The sequence below is a fragment of the Oncorhynchus nerka genome, linkage group LG3, assembly GCF_034236695.1.
Source record: "Oncorhynchus nerka isolate Pitt River linkage group LG3, Oner_Uvic_2.0, whole genome shotgun sequence".
Classification (NCBI taxonomy): domain Eukaryota; kingdom Metazoa; phylum Chordata; class Actinopteri; order Salmoniformes; family Salmonidae; genus Oncorhynchus; species Oncorhynchus nerka.
The window spans coordinates 42,634,006-42,657,929 of NC_088398.1; the positions used below are offsets into that span (position 1 = coordinate 42,634,006).

The window sequence follows — 23,924 nt, forward strand, 5'->3', positions numbered from 1 at the left end:
GCAAAATTCTGGTGACTTCCTGTAAAAACCCAGGATTTCCAGAAATCCTTTTTGGAGGATTCCAGATTTCCTGCTTATTTCTTTCGGAATCCTGGAATCTTCAAACTGTGATTTGTGTAAAACCTGGGAATTTGGGGAAAGTGACCTTAGATCCAAGTAAGTCTCGCCCTCATAATTCCCATGCTAAAAAAGGATACACAGTTCTGACTGCCATCACGACAGACTCTTGACATAATGTAAGGAAGCACATCATTGAATTCCTCTGAGAACTTTGAGATGGCCTGAAAATTAGCTGCACTGAACATGTCTGGTTATTGACAGCAATGCCTTTTCTCCCCCCCGTGAGTTTTCTTATATCGCTCGGATATCGGACAGTTATGATTAAATTCTTTGACATTTTTGCCATTTATTCACGTTTTATTCAATGCGTTTCTATGGGCTATAGCAGTAAAGCAAATGGCTCAATTATACATTTTATGACCGTCTTGAAACAATCCCATATGTTAGCTTAGTATATATTGCGATTTTAAGGGCTTAGGCCTACAGGGGTTAAGTCTGGCGCTGTTTCTCGAGAGCATAGAACCAACTGTTGCATTTAAAGGGGCTTCAGTTTGGGGGGGGGACTTGTTCTTGTAGAACCCCATTATAGCCCTCTGTTCTCAGATACTGATCATATACTGTAGGTTCATACATAGAGATCCAACTATGTAATTCTTTGGGTTCATTTTGGGTATAGTCACCCATTTGTGATATTGAGACAACTTTTAAGTACAGCTAACTTGAATATCGCTAATAAAGCTTTACTGGTAAAAACAGACAATTGAAATACTTCCCCCAGGCAGACTGTTCGTCTGGGTCACTTCTGTTCTGGTCCATTTAACAGCATGGATAAAAAAAAATAAAAAACTGTGTTATTTAAAGTTCCTAAACACAGACACCTGTGTCTGTTCCTCACTTGCGGTCCCGTGCTGCACATTGGCCCAACAATAACAATACCTTCCGCTGTAAGTCTCTAGCTCTTTCTGTCACGTTTTGTTGTTCTGCCATTTTTAACCTTCGTACAGTAAATGTGCGTCTGACTCAATTCGGCATTTCCAATACCGCTAAAAAAGGAGACATTACTGTTGCTATCAAACTAACGATGAATCCAACGTCTAACCAATGTATTTTGAAGGATGTGTATTTTTTTGTTGTTTTGAAGACAGTCGAGCCTCTCCTCCTTTACACGTCACTTCGTAATCCTTTTGTGAGCGATCGGTTGGTTGATGATGAGGGTGACATGCTGGTTAGGAGAGGAGGAGAGCCAGCAGTGCAGTGTCTGATTTAGGGCAGCCTGACTGTCCAGTGCTGAGCTGACCTGGGTTCAAATACTATTTGAAATCATTTCGAACACTTGATCTGTGCTTGATTGAGATTGCATGGCTTAATGGACCAATAAAATAGTCCCCAGAAACGGTCAACTCCGCCCGTCTGCAACTCCAGGCAGGCTAGAGCAGATGCTCAAAGTATCTGAAAGAATTCAAATAATATTTGAATCCAGGTAGGTGCTGAGGCAGTAGATCTATGGAATGCGTCTTCATAGGGATTAAAATATCTTAGTCTTGTGACTTGCTTCCTCAGGAGTAGTTTTTTTCAGAGCTGCTGGAACAGAACCCAGTCAGCTCCAGTTCTGCTTGGATGAGCTGAAACAATGCAGAATGTATCTCCTCCAACTATTACATTTTGGGCAGTTTTACAGTAGTACCTGAAAAATGGGATGGTGCTAAACACATGTTTGTGTGCTGTGAGAGAATAGTTTGTGTGGGTACTGTATGTTCAACACCAACCCTAAGACGATAGGTTCTTTAGTACCGATGTGATGAAACACCTCCGACATCTGCCAGCCAAATGCTACAGGCACACACACATACACACTTGAGGCGGCCTCCCACCACCTACGATTTACAGACCTTCAAAACAAGGGTATCAAGTGCACAGATGTTTCCCGGCTCCCAGGAGGAGGTAATGTGTCAGGGAGTTTGTTACTTGGTTCTGTTGCTGTCCCAGGCAGCATCCATCACTACTGAAGGCAAGATTCATCACCTCTCCTTACGGCTGCGTCCCAAATGCACCCCATTCCCTATATAGTGCACTTCTGTTGACCAGGGCCCATAGGCAGTATAGTGTCGGGTGCCATTCTTATGCTCGTCCAGATTGAAGCCTTTTCAAATGTTCTGTGTTGCGTAGGGGAAACTTGATTTCTCTTTTGGCAGATCTGTGCATATTCTACTCTAGTCAGTGTTTCAGCCCGATGCAGATGACCAGATAGTATCTGTCCTGCTTCTGGAAGGAGTTAGGGTTGCAACGATGATTTGTCTCCGGTCTTGGCCCAGGGGAGCGACTGGCTCTGCTAGGTTTCATTGCAGAGGGATGTTTGTGCTGTCTCCTCTCTGTTGAGGTTCAATGGACAAGAAAAACCAGAAGCTCTACCAGATCAGTTGGAGAACATTGATGTGTAAATCAGTGTCCTGCCTGGCTCAGTTGGTAGAGCATGGAGCTTGCAACGCCAGGGTTGTGGATTCGATTCCTGCGGGGGGGACCATTATGAAAATATATGCACTCAGTACTGGAAGTTACTCTGGTAAAAGAGCGTCTTCTAAATGACTAAAATGTAAATGTATGTCAATGGCTGGTGCGTCCGGATTATTGATGTGGCATTATTGCATCCTCTCCTAAAAAGTATACAGGGAAAAACATTCAGAATAGCAAGTGAACCAGCCTAGTGTCACCATTTTGAGGTTCTGGTCCTGCTGCCTGTCATTTTCCTTCCCGGCAGGCGTGGTTTTTGTCATGCTCCAGAGCCATGTTTTCAATAAGAGGGGATGCTCCTGTGAAGACAAGGAATGTCCACCAGCATGGAGGCAGGCGTCTGACATGCTCTAGCACCCCCCCCCCCCCCCAGCCTCCTAGTCATTTATTGGCCTGCCAAGGGAAGAAGAATGCAATATTACATAATTACGAGCCAGTAGGAAAATATAGGGGTAACAGCATGCGAGGGAGGCTCCATGTTAACTCTGTGAAAGGTATGCTGCCAGAAACCTGATGGTGGTTGAAAGTGCTCGCCTATTGAAAGCAGATGTGGACCACTGCTAGGCTATTCCTACACGGCTCCACCCTTTTTCCACCGCTCCGCTCACTTCTCTAACCAGTGTTGGAGAAGCGGCCATCTTTCTTCTTCTGCTGGTTACGTTGGTCAATGGTGTCCATTGGCTACATTTTGAAGGCCGTCTTCCTCGTCTCATCCATCCACTGGCCATGGTTAGAAACGGTCGTTAAACCCTGGTGATTTGTCTCTTGCATGTGTAATTCATAGCAGCTATTTGGCAGTGTGGCTTGACCGTGTCAGTGAAGCCAGGAAAAATAAAAGGTTGATGTGTTGGAGACATCAGGTTGTTTCAATGTTGAAACAATCAGTGAAATACTTCATTATTTCCCTTCCAATGGAATGTTAGCTCAGGACTAAACATTAACTCTGTGTCCTTAAGTGATGTGGGATTCCTCACCATCATGTAGACTGTGGCTATTCACAGCACTGGGAGAGTCAACGTATTGATCACTCAACATCATCAAATGACCAGACAATGCTCGGTTGTAGTGTTATCAGTTTTTCTGTCTGGGAATAGTGTGCCAATTTGGGACCCAAACTTACTGTATTCCGACCCGTGGTAGAAATCACAACTTTGTGTGATTTATGCTACAATGCAGGTGGGAATACATGAATAGGTTCTTATGAATGTATGTTGAGCAATAGCCAGAGGACAATTCTTCTCCTAGAGTCTCCGTCAGAGGCCAACGCCAGCAGTAATCCACTACAGGTGTCTTCCAGAATACAAAGTTGAAAAGTCATTCCGAGTACAAGACATTTTAGAGAATTACTGGGACAAATAAACCATAGGCCTATTTCTTGGGGAATGAAAAAGACCAGGGGTTCGTCCCAAATAGCACCCTATTCTCCATATATGCCACTACTGTTTGACCAAAGCCCTGGTCTGAAGTAGTGCACTAAATAGGGAATAGGGTGCTATTTGGGACGATATTGATTTGCATCTTCCCTTTTAATCAGTTTCTCTCCATTACGAGGGGATTTAACGGACAAGGCTGCTTTTATCCCCTAAGTATTAGCCTTGTTATAGCGAGTAGTACCCTTGTTGTAGTGATATATTGGGTTCCAGTAGCATGACTCAACAAGAACTAGAGAGAATATTCCTTGCTTTGTTCCCTTTTTTACTTGTCGTCTTCTTGCACTCTTGGGTATTTTGGTAGTCTTTAGGAGCTAGGTATGTTCTGGGTGGATCAGCAGTCAGGGCCTCTCTGCTACCAGTGCATTGGACCATAGTCTTGTCCCAACCTTTTTTGTTTTCAACCCGTTTTCTCTTGGTACTTGTCTGTTTTTCTGTCATTTTTAAACTTGACTTGGTGTGTAAACAACCTAGTGTTTTTCCTATACTCCGCATGTGAACTTGCTCATTCAGGATGTTTGAGGCCCAGAGTGGACCACAAGAAGCTTGAGGAATGAGAAGTCCGAAGTCTGCTCGAAATTTCTCTGGCACTGAGCCTCAAGCAGCTGAGTTTTCAAGGAAATGCCAGTGTCTGTTTGATTTAATAATGACTTTAATAATGCTATTTTTGGGCAAGCTTTCGGAGAACTGGGTACAACAGAGGTTATATTTGATTGAAACTGAGAGAGGCTAGTTTGACAGGCTGGAATGTGAGTGGACGATTTTTAAAGAGCGAGGCTGGGCCTGTGTGCTTTTTTAGCTTGCCTCAGAATTTTGTGTGGCCTACGGAGTCATTCTATCCTCTACTAGCAGTCGAACCTTATTCACTTGTATGTTCAATCTGAAATCCGTTGCAGTGGTTAACAATGTCCATTTCTCGTTAGTTTGTTCTGTTAATTCAAAACAAGTTGTCTTTGCGAGGGGCTTGTAAATTGCAGAGTTCGGGTTTACCATGGTTCTCCTCCGAAATACAACGTTTTAAAGTCCTCCAGGGTTCAAGACGAGGATTGTTGGCTTGCCACCAGTGGAAACAGTGTGCCCATCCCCTGTCCTTATTAGCTGTGGCCTCTGCCTGCAGATTTGTGATGCTTCAAAGATTTCGGAGAAAACAAGCTGTAGTGAGATTAGTGAAGTCAACTGGAACTGAGATGAATCGGAGAAAGGTGGGAAGCTCCTTTCAGAGATACGGGGAAAGTTAGAGGTGTTTAGCATATCTTCTGTACTTGTTCATTTTTGCTAGTTAACTTCCTGTGCTGTTTCAGCACCAGTGTTGTACGCCACTCTTGTCAAGTGGCATGATGAGTGATGGCTACTGACCTGGGCCGTGTCGGGAAAAAGAGCATTGCGAGAATTGAAACGTCAGAAAGGACTAAGAACTTGAGTTATGCACTAAGGAAAAAGGAATGAAGTTGAGGAAATTAGGTTTAGCTGGAAACCAGAACACAGGGATAATAAAACAAATGTGTTTTTTTGTATTCTAGGAGGTCGGAAACGTTAAGGGTAATCAGTAGCTTTCCATTTCGCTTGCTAATTACCGACATCAATGTTTATCATTTGTGTTTTTGTAAATATCCTAGTTTGCCGTGTCCATTTTGTTTTTACATCTAATTATTGATTTTGTATCCACTTTAATTAGGCTATGGGCCACGGATTGTCAGTTTCACACACTCAGTGAGTTACTGTGCTCCGACTCCAATTGTATTGAGAAGATGCTTTTGTGCCCGCATAGAGATTGTCATAGAGCTTGGTGTCCGTCCGTGCCCTAATATTTTGACCTGCTCATTTAAAACTAGCTTATGGAAACGGTTTTTTGATTATGATAGTGTTATGTTCATGGGAATGTGATGCATACACTCTGTACAAAACATTAGGGACACCTTCCTAATATTGAGTTGCACCCCTCCATTTTGCCCTCAGAACAGCCTCAATTTGTCGCGGCATGGACTCTACAAGGTGTCAAATGTTCCACAGGGATGCTAGCCCATGCTGACTCCAGTGCTTCCCACTGTTGTCAAGTTGGCTGGATGTTTGGGTGGTGGGCCATTCCTGATACACACGGGAGACTGTTGTGCGGTCTGCCTGGCACCTACTACCATACCCTGTTCAAAGGCACTGAAATCTTTAGTCTCGCTCATTCACCCTCTGAATGGCACACGTACACAATCCTTGTCTCAGTTGTCTCAAACCTTCTAAATCCTTCTATAACCGGTCTCCTCCCCATCATCTACACTGATTTTTGAAGTGGATTTAACAAGTGACATCAACAAGGGATCATAGCTTTCGCCTGGATTCACCTGGTCAGTCTGTCATGGAAAGCGCTTATTGTACATACTGTATGTTTCTATGGTTTTACTTCCCATCCGCACTGTAAATAAATGCCTCTTCCTGGACATTGCAGCGCTACCAACGTTTTTGTTTCCTCACTGAGAAATCTTCACAGGGATATTATTGCTGATTTAACCCTATCAACTGTTTTTGTTTCAACCAGGACCATTTAACCACTGATGCTCTATGTTAAAAATACACTGAGGTACATCCATCTATCCCCAGGTGAGAGGATACCCTGAGCCCCAGGTCACGTGGTCCAGGAGTGGGAAAGCAGTGACGGCTGGAGAGCGGTTCGTCATGGAACAGAGTAGCCGCGGAACCTTCAGCCTGGTGTTACACGGTGTCCAGGAGGAGGATGCAGGGCGTTACACGTGTGAGGCTGTCAACGATGCTGGGAGCCGCCAGGTCACAGTGGAGATCACTATAGAAGGTACAGGCGCAGCTGTCCAATAAAACTGTGTCCCAAATGGCACTCATTCCCTAATATAGTGCATTACTTTTGACCAGAACCTGCAATAGGCAATATCCAAACGGTGTGTGCTATATAGGGAACAGGGTCCTATTTGGAAGGCAACCTAACCCTCTCCATCAGCCAATCAGAAATAATAGAATGGTCTGTTGACAATTGGGCTCCTGAGTGGCACAGCGGTCTAAGGCACTGCATCTCAGTGCTAGAGGCGTCACTACAGACCCTGGTTCGATTCCAGGGTGTATCATAACCGACCGTGATTGGGAGTCCCATAGGGCGGTGCACAATTGGCCCAGCGTCACAAGGGTTTGGCCGGGTTAGGCCGTCACTGTAAATAAGAATTTGTTCTTGATCGACTTGCCTTTTTTTTAAATGAAGGTTAACTAAAAAATACAAATAAATAATAATTGGACAGGGTCCATTGCCTTTGTATCTCCTTTGAAATGTAGCATAGGCAGTAGACTGGGACATGTGCACGGCCTCAATACCTCATGTCAAGGACCATATCACCTCCACCCTACCTGACACCCTAGACCCACTCCAATTTGCTTACCGCCCAAATAGGTCCACAGACGATGCAATCTCAACCACACTGCACACTGCCCTAACCCACCTGGACAAGAGGAATACCTATGTGAGAATGCTGTTCATCGACTACAGCTCGGCATTCAATACCATAGTACCCTCCAAGCTCGTCATCAAGCTCGAGACCCTGGGTCTCGACCCCGCCCTGTGCAACTGGGTACTGGACTTCCTGACGGGCCGCCCACAGGTGGTGAGGGTAAGCAACAACATCTCCTCCCCGCTGATCCTCAACACGGGGGCCCCACAAGGGTGCGTTCTGAGCCCTCTCCTGTACTCCCTGTTCACCCACGACTGCGTGGCCATGCACGCCTCCAACTCAATCATCAAGTTTGTGGACGACACAACAGTGGTAGGCTTGATTACCAACAACGACGAGACGGCCTACAGGGAGGAGGTGAGGGCCCTCGGAGTGTGGTGTCAGGAAAATAACCTCACACTCAACGTCAACAAAACTAAGGAGATGATTGTGGACTTCAGGAAACAGCAGAGGGAACACCCCCCTATCCACATCGATGGATCAGTAGTGGAGAGGGTAGCAAGTTTTAAGTTCCTCGGCATACACATCACAGACAAACTGAATTGGTCCACTCACACTGACAGCGTCGTGAAGAAGGCGCAGCAGCGCCTCTTCAACCTCAGGAGGCTGAAGAAATTCGGCTTGTCACCTAAAGCACTCACAAACTTCTACAGGTGCACAATCGAGAGCATCCTGGCGGGCTGTATCACCGCCTGGTACGGCAACTGCTCCGCCCTCAACCGTAAGGCTCTCCAGAGGGTAGTGAGGTCTGCACAACGCATCACCGGGGCAAACTACCTGCCCTCCAGGACACCTACACCACCCGATGTTACAGGAAGGCCATAAAGATCATCAAGGACATCAACCACCCGAACCACTGCCTGTTCACCCCGCTATCATCCAGAAGGCGAGGTCAGTACAGGTGCATCAAAGCTGGGACCGAGAGACTGAAAAACAGCTTCTATCTCAAGGCCATCAGACTGTTAAACAGCCACCACTAACATTGAGTGGCTGCTGCCAACACGCTGTCATTGACACTGACCCAACTCCAGCCACTTTAATAATGGGAATTGATGGGAAATGATGTAAATATATCACTAGCCACTTTAAACAATGCTACCTTATATAATGTTACTTACCCTACATTATTCATCTCATATGCATATGTATATACTGTACTCTAGATCATCGACTGCATTCTTATGTCACTAGCCACTTTAACTATGCCACTTTGTTTACTTTGTCTACATACTCATCTCATATGTATATACTGTACTCGATACCATCTACTGTATGCTGCTCTGTACCATCACTCATTCATATATCCTTATGTACATATTCCTTATCCCCTTACACTGAGTATAAGACAGTAGTTTTGGAATTGTTAGTTAGATTACTTGTTGGTTATCACTGCATTGTCGGAACTAGAAGCACAAGCATTTCGCTACACTCTCATTAACATCTGCTAACCATGTGTATGTGACAAATAAAATTTGATTTGATGTGAAATTAAACCAAGACGGCGCCAAGTGTTTTTAATGGCACCGCCTTTATTTTACTCTGTAAAATACAAGACGTCCTGTCAAAAGTATTGTACATAGGCTTCTGTGCTGTTTTTAACTCTATGTAATGGTAAGAATAAGGTTGAATACTTTTCTACTTCCCTGTTCAGACGGCACTCATTAGAGTAACCCATGGCAAAGCCAGCAGAGGTTTTGTCCCAAATGTCCCCCTATTCCCTATACTGTATAGTGCACTACGTTTTGACCAGAGCCCTATAAGCCCTGGTCGAAAGTAGTGCACTAAATAAGGAATCTGGTGCCATTTGGGATGCTGCCATTATAATATCCACATGGAAGGCTTCGGGAACTTTTTATTCCTGTTAGGATAAGTGTTATTGGCACACTTTTTAGATTTTCAAATTCCTTTGTGTATACCATGCCAGCTGTGCCTCTTGCATTTCCAATGTTTACACTGTGGATACTTAGGTTACATTGTGCATGAAAGAGGCGGCCTGGCACCTACTACTTTCCAGGGAGAAGTATGTAAACATTCAGACGTCCTCCACATTTTGTTAAGCTTTACAAGATCGTAAACAGCTATTTAGGCACCTCTGGCTCACTGAACACTAGCAGATACATATGGAGCATGACCTCTGTAACAAGGGGCATTGCAGCGAGATCTGAAGCATTCTTCAACACTGCACTGTGCACATTCATTTACACCCGTGCTGCTGGACTTGCACCAGCAATTCCCTGTCTCCCCAATGGCACCCTATTCCTTATATAGTGCACTGCTTAGGGAATAGGATGCCATTTGGGATGCACACTGATGTTTATTTTTATTCATTATCTGAGGCGTGTTTTCCATCTCTCATAGGGAACACAGGGAAGAAATCCAGACTCCCCTCCTCCAGTAGAACAGGGTAAGGTATATGTGCCTGCGTCCCAAATGGCACCAAATTCCCTATATAGTGCACTACTTTTGACCAGAGCCCAATGCACCCTTGTCAAACGTAATGCACAATATAGTGAATAGGTTGCCATTTGGTGAGCATCCTTTCTTTGCAAATGGTGGTATCATGGTGGTGTTTAAATCAACCTTACTGTCCTTGTTTCATCGTTCTGGTCGTTTTTTATTTTCAGAATATTGTTCATAAATGCTTTCTTGGTATAATAAATATGGCTGCGAATCCAACTTTTTAGGGGTCTTTAGTCCGCTGCACTTTTGCACGTGCGGATCAGCGCATGTGTATATTCTATATGCACAGAGAACCGGCTGCTCAGACGAATGGTAATCAAATCAAATGTATTTATGTAGCCCTTCTTACATCAGCTGATATTTCAAAGTGCTGTACAGAAACCCAGCCTAAAACCCCAAACAGCAAGCAATGCAGGTGTAGAAGCACGGTGGCTAGGAAAAACGCCCTAGAAAGGCCAAAACCTAGGAAGAAACCTAGAGAGGAACCAGGCTATGAGGGGTGGCCAGTCCTCTTCTGGCTGTGCCAGGTGCGGATTATAACAGAAGATGGCCAAGATGTTCAAATGTCATAAATGACCAGCAGGGTCAAATAATAATAATCACAGTAGTTGTCGAGGGTGCAACAAGTCAGCACCTCAGGAGTAAATGGCAGTTGGCTTTTCATAGCCGATCATTGAGAGTATCTCTACCGCTCCTGCTGTCTCTAGAGCGGTGAAAACAGCAGGTCTGGGACAGGTAGCACGTCCGGTGAACAGGTTAGGGTTCCATAGCTGCAGGCAGAACAGTTGAAACTGGAGCAGCAGCACGGCCAGGTGGACTGGGGACAGCAAGGAGTCATCATGCAGTGTAGTCCTGAGGCATGGTCCTAGGGCTCAGGTCCTCTGAGAAAGAGAGAATTAGAGAGAGCATATTTAAATTCACACAGGACACCAGATAAGACAGCAGAAGTACTCCAGATATAAGACTTACCCTAGCCCCACAACACATAAACTACTGCAGCATAAATACTGGAGGCTGAGACGGGAGGGGTCAGGAGACACTGGCCCCATCCGATGATACCCCCGGACAGGGCCAAACAGGCAGGATATAACCTCACCCACAAAGCACAGCCCCCACACCACTAGAGGGATATCTTCAACCACCAACTTACCATCCTGAGACAAGGCCGAGTATAGCCCACAAAGATCTCCGCCACGGCACAGCCCAAGGGGGAGCGTCAATCCAGACGGGAAGATCACGTCAGTGACTCAACCCATTCAAGTCACGCACCCCTCCTAGGGACAGCATGGAAGAGCACCACTAAGCCAGTGACTCAACCCCTGTAATAGGGTTAGAGGCAGAGAATCCCAGTGGAGAGAGGGGAACCGGCCAGGCAGAGACGGCAAGGTCGGTTCGTTGCTCCAGAGCCTTTCGGTTCACCTTCACACTCCTGGGCCAGACTACACTCAATCATATGACCTACTGAAGAGATTATTATTCAGTAAAGACTTAAAGGTTAAGACCGAGTCTGCGTCTCTCACATGGGTAAGCAGACCATTCCATAAAAATGGAGCTCTGTAGGAGAAAGCCCTGCCTCCAGATGTTTGCTTAGAAATTCTAGGGACAATTAGAAGGCCTGCGTCTTGTGACCAGAGCGTACTTGTAGGTATGTACGGCAGGACCAAATCGGAAAGATGGGTAGGAGCAAGCCAATGTAATGCTTTGTAGGTTAACAGTAAAACCTTGAAATCAGCCCTTGCCTTAACAGGAAGCCAGTGTAGGGAGGCTGGCACTGGAGTAATGTGATCACATTTTTTGGTTCTAGTCAGGATTCTAGCAGCCATATTTAGCACTAACTGAAGACTATTTAGTGCTTTATCCGGGTAGCCAGAAAGTAGAGCATTGCTGTAGTCTAACCTAGAAGTAAGAAAAGCATGGATACATTTTTCTGCATCATTTTTGGACAGAAGGTTTCTGATTATTGCAATGCTACGTAGATGGAAAAAAGCTGTCCTTGAAACAGTCTTGATATGTTCGTCAAAAGAGAGATCAGGGTCCAGAGTAATGCCGAGGTCCTTCAGTTTTATTTGAGACGACTGTACAACCATCAAGATGAATTGTCAGATTCAACAGAAGATCTCTTTGTTTCTTGGGACCTAGAACAAGCATCTATGTTTTGTCCGAGTTTAAAAGTAGAAAGTTTGCAGCTATCCACTTCCTTATGTCTGAAACACAGGCTTCTAGCGAGGGCAATTTTGGGGCTTCACCATGTTTCATTGAAATGTACAGCTGTGTGTCATCAGCATAGCAGTGAAAGTTAACATTATGTTTTCGAATGACAGCCCCAAGAGGTAAAATATATAGTGAAAACAATAGTGGTCCTAAAACGGAACCTCGAGGAACACCAAAATGTACAGTTGATTTGTCAGAGGACAAACCATTCACAGAGACAAACTGATATCTTTCTGACAGATAAGATCTAAACCAGGCCAGCAATTTGGGTTTCCAATTTCTCAAAGAATGTGGTGATCCATAGTATCAACCGCAGCACTAAGGTCTAGGAGCACGAGGACAGATGCAGAGCCTCGGTCTGACGCCATTAAAAGGTCATTTACCACCTTCACAAGTGCAGTCTGTGCTATGATGGGGTCTAACTAGACTGAAGCATTTCGTATACATTGTTTGTCTTCAGGAAGGCAGTGAGTTGCTGCGCAACAGCTTTTTCAAAGAATTTGGAGAGGAATGGAAGATTCAATATAGGCAGATTTAAAAAAAAAAATATATATATATATATATTTTCTGGGTCAAGCTTTGGCGTTTTCAAGAGAGGTTTTATTACTGCCACTTCTGGTGAGTTTGGTACACATCCGGTGGATAGAGAGCCATTCATTATGTTCAACATAGGAGGGCCAAGCACAGGAGCAGCTCTTTCAGTAGTTTAGTTGGAATCGGGTCCAGTATGCAGCTTGAAGGTTTAGAGGCCATTTATTATTTTCATCATTGTGTCGAGATATAGTACTTGAGCGTCTCTCTTGATCCTAGGTCCTGGCAGAGTTGTGCAGACTCAGGACAGCTGAGCTTTGGAGGAATACGCAGATTTAAAGAGGAGTCCGTAATTTGCTTTCTAATGATCATGATCTTTTCCTCAAAAAGTTAATGAATTTATTACTGCTGAAGTGAAAGCCATCCTCTCTTGGGGAATGCTGCTTTTTAGTTAGCTTTGCGACAGTATCAAAAAGAATTTCGGATTGTTCTTATTTTCCTCAATTATGTGGGACAAATAGGATGATCGAGCAGCAGTGAGGGCACTTCAATACTGCACGGTACTGTCTTTCCAAGTTAGTCGCAAGACTTCCAGTTTGGTGTGGTGCCATTTCCATTCCAATTTTCTGGAAGCTTGCTTCAGAGCTCGGGTATTTTCTGTATACCAAGGAGCTAGTTTCTTATGACAAATGTTTTTTGGGGTGCAACTGCATCAAGAGTATTGTGCAAGGTTAAATTGAGTTCCTCAGTTAGGTGGTTAACTGATTTTTGTCCTCTGGCGTCCTTGGGTAGGCAGAGGGAGTCTGGAAGGGCATCAAGGAATCTTTGGGTTGTCTGAGAATTTATAGCACGACTTTTGATGCTCCTTGGTTGGGGTCTGAGCAGATTATTTGTTGCGATTGCAAACGTAATAAAATGGTGGGTTGATAGTCAAGGATTATGAGGAAAAACATTAAGATCCGCAACATTTATTCCATGGGACAAAACTAGGTCCAGAGTATGACTGTGACAGTGAGTAGGTCCAGAGACATGTTGGACAAAACCCACTGAGTCGATGATGGCTCCGAAAGCCTTTGGGAGTGGGTCTGTGGACTTTTCCATGTGAATATTAAAATTACCAAAAATTTGAATATTATCTGCTATGACTACAAGGTCCGATAGGAATTCAGGGAAATCAATGAGGAAGGTTGTATACGGCCCAGGAGGCCTCTAACAGTAGCTATAAAAAGTGATTGAGTAGGTTGCATAGATTTCATGACTAGAATCTCAAAAGACAAAAACGTTTTGTTTTTTTGTAAATTGAAATTTACTATCGTAAATGTTAGCAACACCTCCGCCTTTGCGGGATGCACAGGGGATATGGTCACTAGTGTAACCAGGAGTTGAGGCCTCATTTAACACAGTAAATTCATGAGGCTTAAGCCATGTTTCAGTCAGGCCAATCACATCAAGATTAGTTCATTGACTATAACGGCCTTTGAAGTGAGGGATCAAACATTAAGTAGCCCTATTTTAAGATGCAAGGTATCACGATCTCTTTCAATAATGGCAGGAATGGAGGAGGTCTTTATTCTAATGAGATTGCTAAGGCGAACACCGCCAAGTTTAGTTTTGCCCAACCCAGGTCGAGGCACAGACACGGTCTCAATGGGATAGCTGAGCTGACTACACTGACTGTGCTAGTGGCTGGCCTGCACCCTATTTCATTGTGGAGCTAGAGGAGTTAGCCCTGTCTATGTTGGTAGATAAGATGAGAGCACCCCTCCAGCTAGGATGGAGTCTGTCACTCCTCAACAGGCCAGTCTTGGTCCTGTTTGTGGGTGAGTCCCAGATAGAGGGCCAATTATCTACATATTCAATCTTTTGGGAGGGGCAGAAAACAGTTTTCAACCAGTGATTGAGTTGTGAGACTCTACTGTAGAGCTCATCACTCCCCCTAACTTGGAGGGGGCCAGAGACAATTACTCGATGCCGACACATCTTTCTAGCTGATTTACAGGCTGAAGCTATGTTGCGCTTGGTGACCTCTGACTGTTTCATCCTAACATCGTTGGTGACGACGTGGATAACAATATCTCTATACTCTCTACACTATCTACACTCTGCCAGTTTTAGCTTCAGCCAGCACCATCTTCAGATTAGCCTTAACGTCGGTAGCCCTCCCCTGGTAAACAGTGGATGATCGCTGGATGATTCGTTTGAAGTCTAATACTGCGGGTAATGGAGTCGCCAATGACTAGGGTTTTCAATTTGTCAGAGCTAATGGTGGGAAGCTTCGGCGTTTGTATAATAAAGTTAGATCAAAGCGGAATCAATGAGGTGTTAAATAAATGAATTTTTTAAATTCTTCAAATGGCTACCCTGCTTCCTTCTGAGAATTCGAAGGCAATCGAATAAACCCCCACTTCCTTCCATTCTGCTAGGAAATGTGCAGTCTTTGGAGAATAAAATAGATGACCTACGGACAAGATTAAACTATCAACGGGACATTCAAAACTGTAATGTCTTGTGCTTCACGGAGTCGTGGCTGAACGATGACACTCAACATACAGCTGGTGGTTTATACGCTGTCCTGGCAGGATAGAACAGCTGCGTCTGGTAAGACAAGGGGCAGCCGACTATGTATTTTTGTAAATAACAGCTGGTGCACGATATCTAAGGAAGTCTCAAGCTATTGCTCACCGGAGGTAGAGTATCTCATGATAATCTGTAGACCACAATATCTACCTAGAGTTTGATCTGTATTTTTCGTAGCTGTTTACATACCAACACAGACTGAGGCTGGCACTAAGACAGCATTGAATGAGCTGTATTCCGCCATAAGCAAACAAGAAAACGCTCACCTGTAGGGAAGAGGTCAGAGACCTGGCCATGTGGTGCCAGGACAACAACCTCTCCCTCAACGTGATCAAGACGAAGGAGATGATTGTGGACTACAGGAAAAAGAGGACCGATCACTTGCAGTGGAGCAGATTGAGAGCTTCAAGTTCCTTGGCATCCACATCACCAACAAACGAACATGGTCCAAGCACACCAAGACAGTCGTGAAGAGGGCACGACAAAACCTATTCCCCCTCAGGACACTGAAAAGATTTGGCATGGGTCCTCAGATCCTCAGAATGTGCTACAGCTGCACCATCGAGAGCATCCTGGTTGCATCACTGCCTGGTATGGCAACTGCTCGGCCTCCGACCGCAAGGCACTACAGAGGGTAGTGCGAACAGCCCAGTACATCACTGGGGCCAAGCTTCCCTGCCACCCAGGACCTCTATACCAGGCAGTGTCAGAGGAAGGTCCTAAATATTGTCCGACTCCAGCCACCCTAGTCATAGACTGTTCTCTCTGCTACCGCATGGCAAGCGGTACCGGAGCACCAAGTCTATGCCCAAGAGGCTTCTAAACCGCTTATACCCCCAAGCCATAAGACTACTGAACACCTAATCAAACGGCTACCCAGAATATTTGCATTGCCCCCCCTCCCCTCTCCCCTTCTTTTATACCACTGCTACTCTCAGTTATCTATGCATAGTCACTTTAATAGCTCTACCTACATGTACATATTACCTCAACTAACCGTTTCCCCAGCACATTGATCCTGTACCAGTACCCCCCTGTATATAGTTTCGCTATTATTATTTTCCTGCTGTTCTTGAATTACTTGTTACTTTTATTTCTTATTCTTATCCATATTGTTTTAAACTGCATTGTTGGTTAGGGGCTCTTAAGTAAGCATTTCACTGTAAGTCCTACTACACCTGTTGTATTCGGTGCTTTTGACTAATAAAATGTGTTAAAGTGTGAGTCTGCATGTGTGAATGCATGTATGTTTGTGCATGTAGTGTTTGAACGTGAGTGATTTGTGTGGGAGTGAGTGTGTATATATCAAGTCTAGTGCGTGTGCTTAGCGTCAAGTGCAAGATAGTCAGTCCAGAGAGTTTGGGTACTCTTAATTGACTATTTAGCAGTCTGGCTATTGAGCTTCTACCCCCAAGCCATAAGACTGCTGTCTCGGAGCCTGTTGGTCCAAGAGCCGATGCTCCGGTACTGTTTTCTGGATGGCAGCAGAGTGAACAATCTATGGCTTGGGTAGTTGGAGTCTTTGTCAATTTGTCAGTCATTCCTCTGTCACTGTCTGATATAGAGGTACTGGATGGCAGCCCCAGTGATGTCCGCACCACCCTTTGTAGCTATTTGCGGTGAAGGGCGGTGCAATTGCTATACGAAGTGGTGATGCAGCCTGTCAAGATGCTATCGATGGTGCAGCCTTTTGAGGATCTGAGGGCCCATGACAAATATTTTCTGCCTCCCTGATGGGGAGTGGCACTGCCATGCCCTCTTCACAACTCTGCGGGTGGGTGTGGACCATGTTAAGTTGTTAGTTATGTGGACACCAAGGATGATGGTGTTGGGGTCGTGCGAGGCCACACAGTCATGGGTGAACAGGGAGTACAGAAGGGAACTAAGCACACATCCCTGAGGGGCCCCCGTGTTGAGGGTCAGTGTCCTGGAGTTGTTGTTGCCTACCCTTACTGCCTGGGTCCGAGCTGTCAGAAAGTCCAGGATCCAGTTACAGAGTTGTTCAGTCCCAGAGTCCCTAGCTTGGAGTGGACTATGGTGTTGAATGCTGAGCTGTAGTCTATGAACAGCATTCTCACATAGTTATTTCCCCTTTTGTCCAGGTTGGAGAGGGCAGTATGAAGTGCAATTGTGATTGCGTCATTTGTGGATCTGTTGAGGCTGTATGCAAATTTGAGTGGGTCTAGGGTGTCTGGGATGATGGTGTTGTGTGTCATGACCAGCCTTTCAAAGCACTTCATATTTACAGATGTGAGTGCTACAGGGTGGTGTAGTCATTTAGGCAGGTTACATTGGAGCTCTTAAGAAACATTTAGCAACTGACTTGGCGGAATGAATACACCCCTGATCACCCACACACAGTTCACCTTTATAGCAGCCACATACAGCATCATCACTTTGATCATTGTATAATTCCTTCTCGCATCTACTCGCTTTCCTTCTCTCACTTTTTATTTTCCCCTTGCTTTTGGACAACACAACAACTGTGTCAGTCTTTGACCAGGCAGCCAAACCTTCATAGCATAACCACTAATGGCTACACAGCCTAAGTTGTCACCATAGCGTTATGATCAACAAACTAGAACTAATGTGTTTGTACACATGGATTGGATTGTGGGTTCACTATCACGCAGTACAGTGTACAGCAAGCAGTTTAGCAGTTACACCAGCGGGTCCCAGTGGCAATACATTTGTAAAACCAAAAGCTTATATTTTTGTTAGCTTAACTTGACTTAGAGTTGCAGTGTTGGGTAACCTTAGCCAGCTAGCTAACACACATAGCATTAATCTCTGCTTGAGTCAGGTTGTTGGGTAAGCTAAATTAGCTGCATTAGCTAAGTAAGTGAAAAGTAAACTAAGAAGAAAAAAATACAATGAAATATAGCTAGCTCACTCTCGCTCTCTGCTGCTCTTCCTTAGTAGTTGAACAGTTTTGAACAAAACAATTGTCGTTCTCTCTGAGTCAACAACTCACCACACTTTATGCACTGCAGTGCTAGCTAGCTGTAGCGTATGCTTGGATTGGATGGAGAACATGTCAATTCATACTGAAAGAGGCTGGATGACGTCCCCGGGAAGTCGTCATAATTACTGTGCAAGTCTATGGAAAGGGGTGAGAACCATGTGCCTCCGAGGTTTTGTATTGAAGACAATGATCCCAGAGAAGGACTGGAAATAGCTGTCCTCCGGCTACACCATGTTGCTACCCTAAAAGGTGCTGTTGAGGCTACTGTAGACGTTTATTGCAAAACGGTGTGTTTTTAAATCAATTATTTGGTGAGTTTTATCTAAAAAGGATACCTTTTTTAATGTTTCACAATTTTTTGGTTGTTGAAATTCACTGAATAGGATGGTCCTCTTCCTCCCTTGAAGAGCCTCCACTGGTATACAAGATCACATAATGATCACAGTGTTCTACATAACCTAACCCGAATAGCATAGTATAACGTTACTGTAAGACAAATCCGCCAACACACTTTTCTTTCATGTGGCCAGAACTCAACTGTGCAAAATAGGGGGACTGAGCACGCACCCCTGAGGGGCCCCTGTGTTACAGATTAGCATGGCGGATGTGTTGTTGGCAGCCCGCCAGGAAGTCCAGGATCCAGTTGCAGAGGGAGGTGTTTAGTCCCAGGGCCCTTAGCTTAGTGATGAGCTTTGAGGGCACTATGGTGTTGAACGCTGAGCTGTAGTCAACGAATAGCATTCTCACATAGGTGTTCCTTTTGTCCATGTGTGGAGGGCAATAGAGATGGCATCATCTGTGGATCTGTTGGTGCGGTATTCAAATTGGAGTGGGTCCTAGGGTTTCTGGGATAATGGTGTTGATGTGAGCTATGACCAGCCTTACAGACGTGAGTGCTACGGGTCGGTAGACATTTAGGCAGGTTACCTTAGTGTTCTTGGGCACAGGGTCTATGGTGGCTTGCTTGAAACATGTTGGTATTACAGACTCAGACAGGGAGAGGTTGAAAATGTCAGTGAAGCCAGTTGGTCAGCGCATGCTTACATGTCTTGGTAATTAATCTGGCCCTGCGGCCTTGTGAATGTTGACCTGTTTAAAGGTCTTGCTCACAATGGCTGTGAAGAGCGTGATCACACAGTCGTCCGGAACGGCTCATGCTCTCATGCATGTTTCAGTGTTACTTGCCTCGAAGCGAGCATAAAAGTAATTTACCTCGTCTGGTAGGCTCGTGTCACTGAGCAGCTCTCGGCTGTGCTTGCCTTTTGTAGTCTGTAGTAGTTTGCAGGCCCTGCCAGAGGAGCCGGTGTAGTACGATTCGATCTTAGTCCTGTTTTGATGCTTTACCTGTTTGATGGTTCATCGGAGGGCATAGCGGGATTTCTTATAAGCTTCCGGGTTAGTGTCCCGCTCCTTGAACGCGGCAGCTCTACCCTTTAGCTCAGTGCGAATGTTGCCTGTAATCCATGGCTTCTGGTCCGGTTATGTACGTACAGGCACTGTGGGCACGACATCCTCGATGCACTTATTGATAAAGCCAGTGACTGATGTGGTGTGCTCCTCAATGCCCTCAGAAGAATCCCGGAACATATTCCAGTCTGTGCTAGCAAAACAGTCCTGTAGCTTAGCATCTTCTTCATCTGACACTGTTGTATAGATCGAGTCACTGGTGCTTCCTGCTTTAATTTTTGCTTGGAATCAGGAGGATAGAATTATGGTCAGATTTGCCAAATGGAGGGTGAGGGAGAGCTTAGTATGCGTCTCTGTGTGTGGAGTAAAGGTGGTCCAGAGTTGTTTCCCCTCTGGTTGCACATTTAACATACTGATAGAAATTTGGTCAAACGGATTTAAGTTTCCCTGCATTAAGTCCCCGGCCACTAGACCATCAGAATGTAAAACAGCCATCACTAACGCAGAGAGGCTGCTGCCTACATACAGACTTGAAATCATTGGCCACTTTAATAATTGGATCACTAGTCACTTTAAATAATGGCACTTTAATAATGTTTGCATATCTTGCATTAGTCATCTATCTATATACTGTATTTTATACCATCTATTGCATCTTGCCTATGCTGCCTGTCATTGCTCATCCATACATGTAAATGTATATATTCTTAGTCTTTACTTAGATTTGTGTGCATTAGGTAGTTGTTGAGGAATTGTTCGATTACATATTGCAGCACTGTCGCAACTAGAAGCGCAAGCATTTCGCTACACTCGCAATAACATCTGCTAACCATGGGTACTGTATGTAACCAATCAAATTTGATCTGATAATTATTCTCGCTTCCCAGCAAAATCTGCATAGCTGGGATGGTTGTATCCCCCCAACAGCTGTCAATTATTTGGTCCTTAAATTAAATAAAATAAAGTATCACAATTGTCTTTAGACAATTTTGGTCTTTAATGCAGGGCCAACAGACATGTTCCTTACTTTTTCCCCCTTCCACTTGCCTCTTCCATTTTTGTGGTAATGCTGAAATTGGGTATCATTTTGAGTAGAGCTGAAATGTCCATATATTTTTGTTTGCTGCATGTGTGACAACTCCACCAGTCCTATTTATGATATCATTAAAAATATCATAACCAAAGATATATATTTTTTTTTATCAATTAGTGTATTTGAGTTTAACCATAATATTGGTTGTAATATTTGTTTTGTCTTTTCTGGTTGATTTAAACTGAAATTGCAACCGACTTTCTATGGCTTGTTTTAAAAATAGCGATATTTTAGAGATGATGATTTCATTTTCAAATAACCTAAAGTGAGAGATTGTAAAGCCCATTCCTGAACATGGGGTCACACATTCTTGCTAGAGAACCAGTTCGGGTTTTAAGTATAGCTTTTGTATGACTGAAGCCTTTAGTGAGAAGTGTAATGCTTTAATGTTGAATCATTTCTGCTCCCCGAATTCATGATAATTATAGAAATAGGCCTGTTTAATGTTGTCTGGCTTGCTGTTCCGAAGAAAATAAAAGAAATTGCTCATATAATATATATATTTTTTTTAAATAGTTAAACAGGCATATGACTAAAGAGTTAATCAGCGTGATCTCTCCACAAATGGAAAGGTATTTTCCTTTCCACTGTAGCAAGCTCTATTTTTGCTAACTTTCTATTAAAATGTATTGTAGTGAGATAATTTCTTTGAATACCGAGTATGTCCACTTCACCGTCAGACCATTTTATTGGTAAACTACATGGTAATGTAAAAGTATCATTTTTTGTGATGCAATACATATTATAAACTGGGATGGTTCAAGCCCTGAATGCTGATTGGCTGACAGATGTGGTATATCAGACCTTATACCACGGGTATGACAAAACATTTATTTGTACTGCTCTAATTTCATTGGTAACCAGTTTATAATAGCAATAAGGAACCTCTGGGGATTGTGGTACAGTATATGGCCAATATACCACACCCCCCTCGTACCTTATTGCTTAAATGTAGTACTTATCATAATTTGGTTGTAATGCAGAGAGGTTAGAAAAAGTATCTAGATCATCTATGAGGCTGTGGAGGGATCCAAGTTGTGGATATAAAGTAAGGGGGGGGGGGGGGGGGTGCAACTCAATATTAGGAAGGTGTTCCTAAGGTTTGATATACTCTGTACATGCACAGAAGATTGGGGAAGCTCCGGATCTTTGATTGCTGCAGACAAAATCCCGTAAAAGTTGGATCCGCAAGCAACTGCCTGTAAATATAGTCTGTCAGTCACTCATATTTGCTATATTAAGTCATTGTTCAAATGGAATTTGTTTGTTCAAGTGGCGTGATTAAGCAGACACATATTTGGATGCTGAGGTAGTGAGTGGTTGTGTTTTCTCTGACTCCAGTGGGCGGTTTGGAGTGTCAACCATGGAGAGCATGCCCAGTATCTGGGGGGAGAGCCCCCCTAAGTTTGTGACAAGGCCCTCGCGTATCTTTGTCCGATTGGGACAGAGTGGCAAGTTCTCTGCCAAAATCACAGGACGCCCACAGCCCCTGGTTACCTGGCTTAAGGTGAGATGGAACAGAGAGAAGGTTTAGTAATCTCATTAACTTTCCCAAAATTCCCAGGTTTTCCAGCAATCGCACTTTGAATCTTTGTTTGAATTAGGAGGGAATAAGCATGACATTTTGGAAAGTTAACATTTAGATTTTGCAACTCTGGTTAGAACAGAGATGGTGTATTGTCTTTCAAATATGTAGGATGGTGAGTCTTAATCTCTGACATCTCTCTCTTCCACTTTTTCTCTTTGATGGGTGTCACAGGGAGATGAAGAGCTTCATACTTCTTCCCACTTCAACATGTTTGAGAAGTCGGGAATCCACTTCCTGGAGATCCGAGACGTGTGTGTGGACGATGCAGGAATGTACACCTGCTCTGTGGCCAACAGTGCTGGGAAGGCCACAGCTACAGCAGAGCTGAATGTTCAGGGTAAGATACTGCAGCCATCAACACACAGGCTGTGTCCCAAATATGACTTTTCCCCTTTGTAGTGCACTCCTTTTGACTAGGGTCCACTGAATAGGGTGCCATTTGGAACAAGTTATATTTGGGACATTTTTTGTTGTATTTGAGAGGAAATTCAGTGTGCATCCTTTCCTTTTTAGGTTCAGGCAGTGAGGCTGGCATGTGAGTATGTATCTCATACAATTCCCTGCATTGTAGTATTACTAACTGATTCCATGAGCAATTATTTTCATGAGATGTATACATTTCTACCAAATAATTCCACAAGAATTTCTCTACAGTTAAATATTCAATCCCTTGACAATGTGTTACTACAGCCTTGGTCCCTCTGCTCCGGTGGCCCCTGTCCCAAAGACAACTGACTCACCCGAAGTCAAGCACACAAGTAACGGCCTGCTCGCTGACCGGCGTTCACCTACCAAGACAGGAGACAGGACTGGGACCAGAGAGAGACTCGCCACACTCACCAGGGAGACCAAAGACCACACAGAGCTGACCAAAGCAACATGGAAGGACACCATGGTGTCTCCCAAGACCACCATCCTGGCGTCTCCCAAGCCCCCTGCAGACCTGCCTGATGAGGCCCCTAGAAAGCCTGGAGTGGCAACCCCAAAGGCTACCAGCTCCACCAGTCTGCAACACCATCTAAGAGGCCAGGGAGCTGCTAGGACCAGCCCAGACCCACACAGAGCCCCTGAGAGGGATACAAGGGATAGGGTGAAGACTCCCCCAGTGGGAGTCCAGAGCCCCCCACAGCCATCTCCAGAGCCCACTAGAGAGACTAGAAGGCAGGCCAGAGAGAGCAGGTCAGCGAGGACAGCAGTGACTGCTGGAGCTCCACCAAAATTTGACTCTGTACCTCAGAGCCAGGACACTAAAGAGGGGACCAAAGTCGCATTCAAATGCCAAGGTGATTCAAAACATCTTATGGTGTATTATATTGAACAAAAATATAAATGCAACATGTAAAGTGTTGGTCCCATGTTTCATGACCTGAAATAAAAGGTCCCAGAAATGTTCCTTAAGCACAAACATCTTGTTCCTCTAAAAATGCTGTGCAGAAATATGTTTACATCCCTGTTAGTGAGCATTTAACCTTTGCCAAGATAATCCATCCACCTAACAGATGTGGCATATCAAAAATGTGATTAATTAACAGCATGATCATTATACAGGTGCACCTTGTGCTTGGAACAATAAAAGGCCATGCTAAAATGTGCAGTTTTGTCACAACACAATGCCACAGATGTCTCAAGTTTAGAG

The 23,924-nt window shown here is 44.4% G+C and overlaps 1 protein-coding gene across 3 annotated transcripts in view; it reads left to right on the plus strand.

Annotated features, from left to right (window-relative positions):
• LOC115108228 (myosin light chain kinase, smooth muscle-like) overlaps nt 1-23,924 on the plus strand; it is a 93,630-nt gene that overhangs the window by 22,307 nt on the left and 47,399 nt on the right. For all 3 annotated transcript variants that reach the window (XM_065011978.1, XM_065011972.1, XM_065011974.1), the window contains exons 4-9: nt 6,588-6,795; nt 9,815-9,860; nt 22,042-22,207; nt 22,460-22,625; nt 22,802-22,823; nt 22,979-23,571. In XM_065011978.1, coding sequence (XP_064868050.1) covers nt 6,588-6,795; nt 9,815-9,860; nt 22,042-22,207; nt 22,460-22,625; nt 22,802-22,823; nt 22,979-23,571 — 1,201 coding nt within the window. The remainder of the gene's footprint in view (nt 1-6,587; nt 6,796-9,814; nt 9,861-22,041; nt 22,208-22,459; nt 22,626-22,801; nt 22,824-22,978; nt 23,572-23,924) is intronic.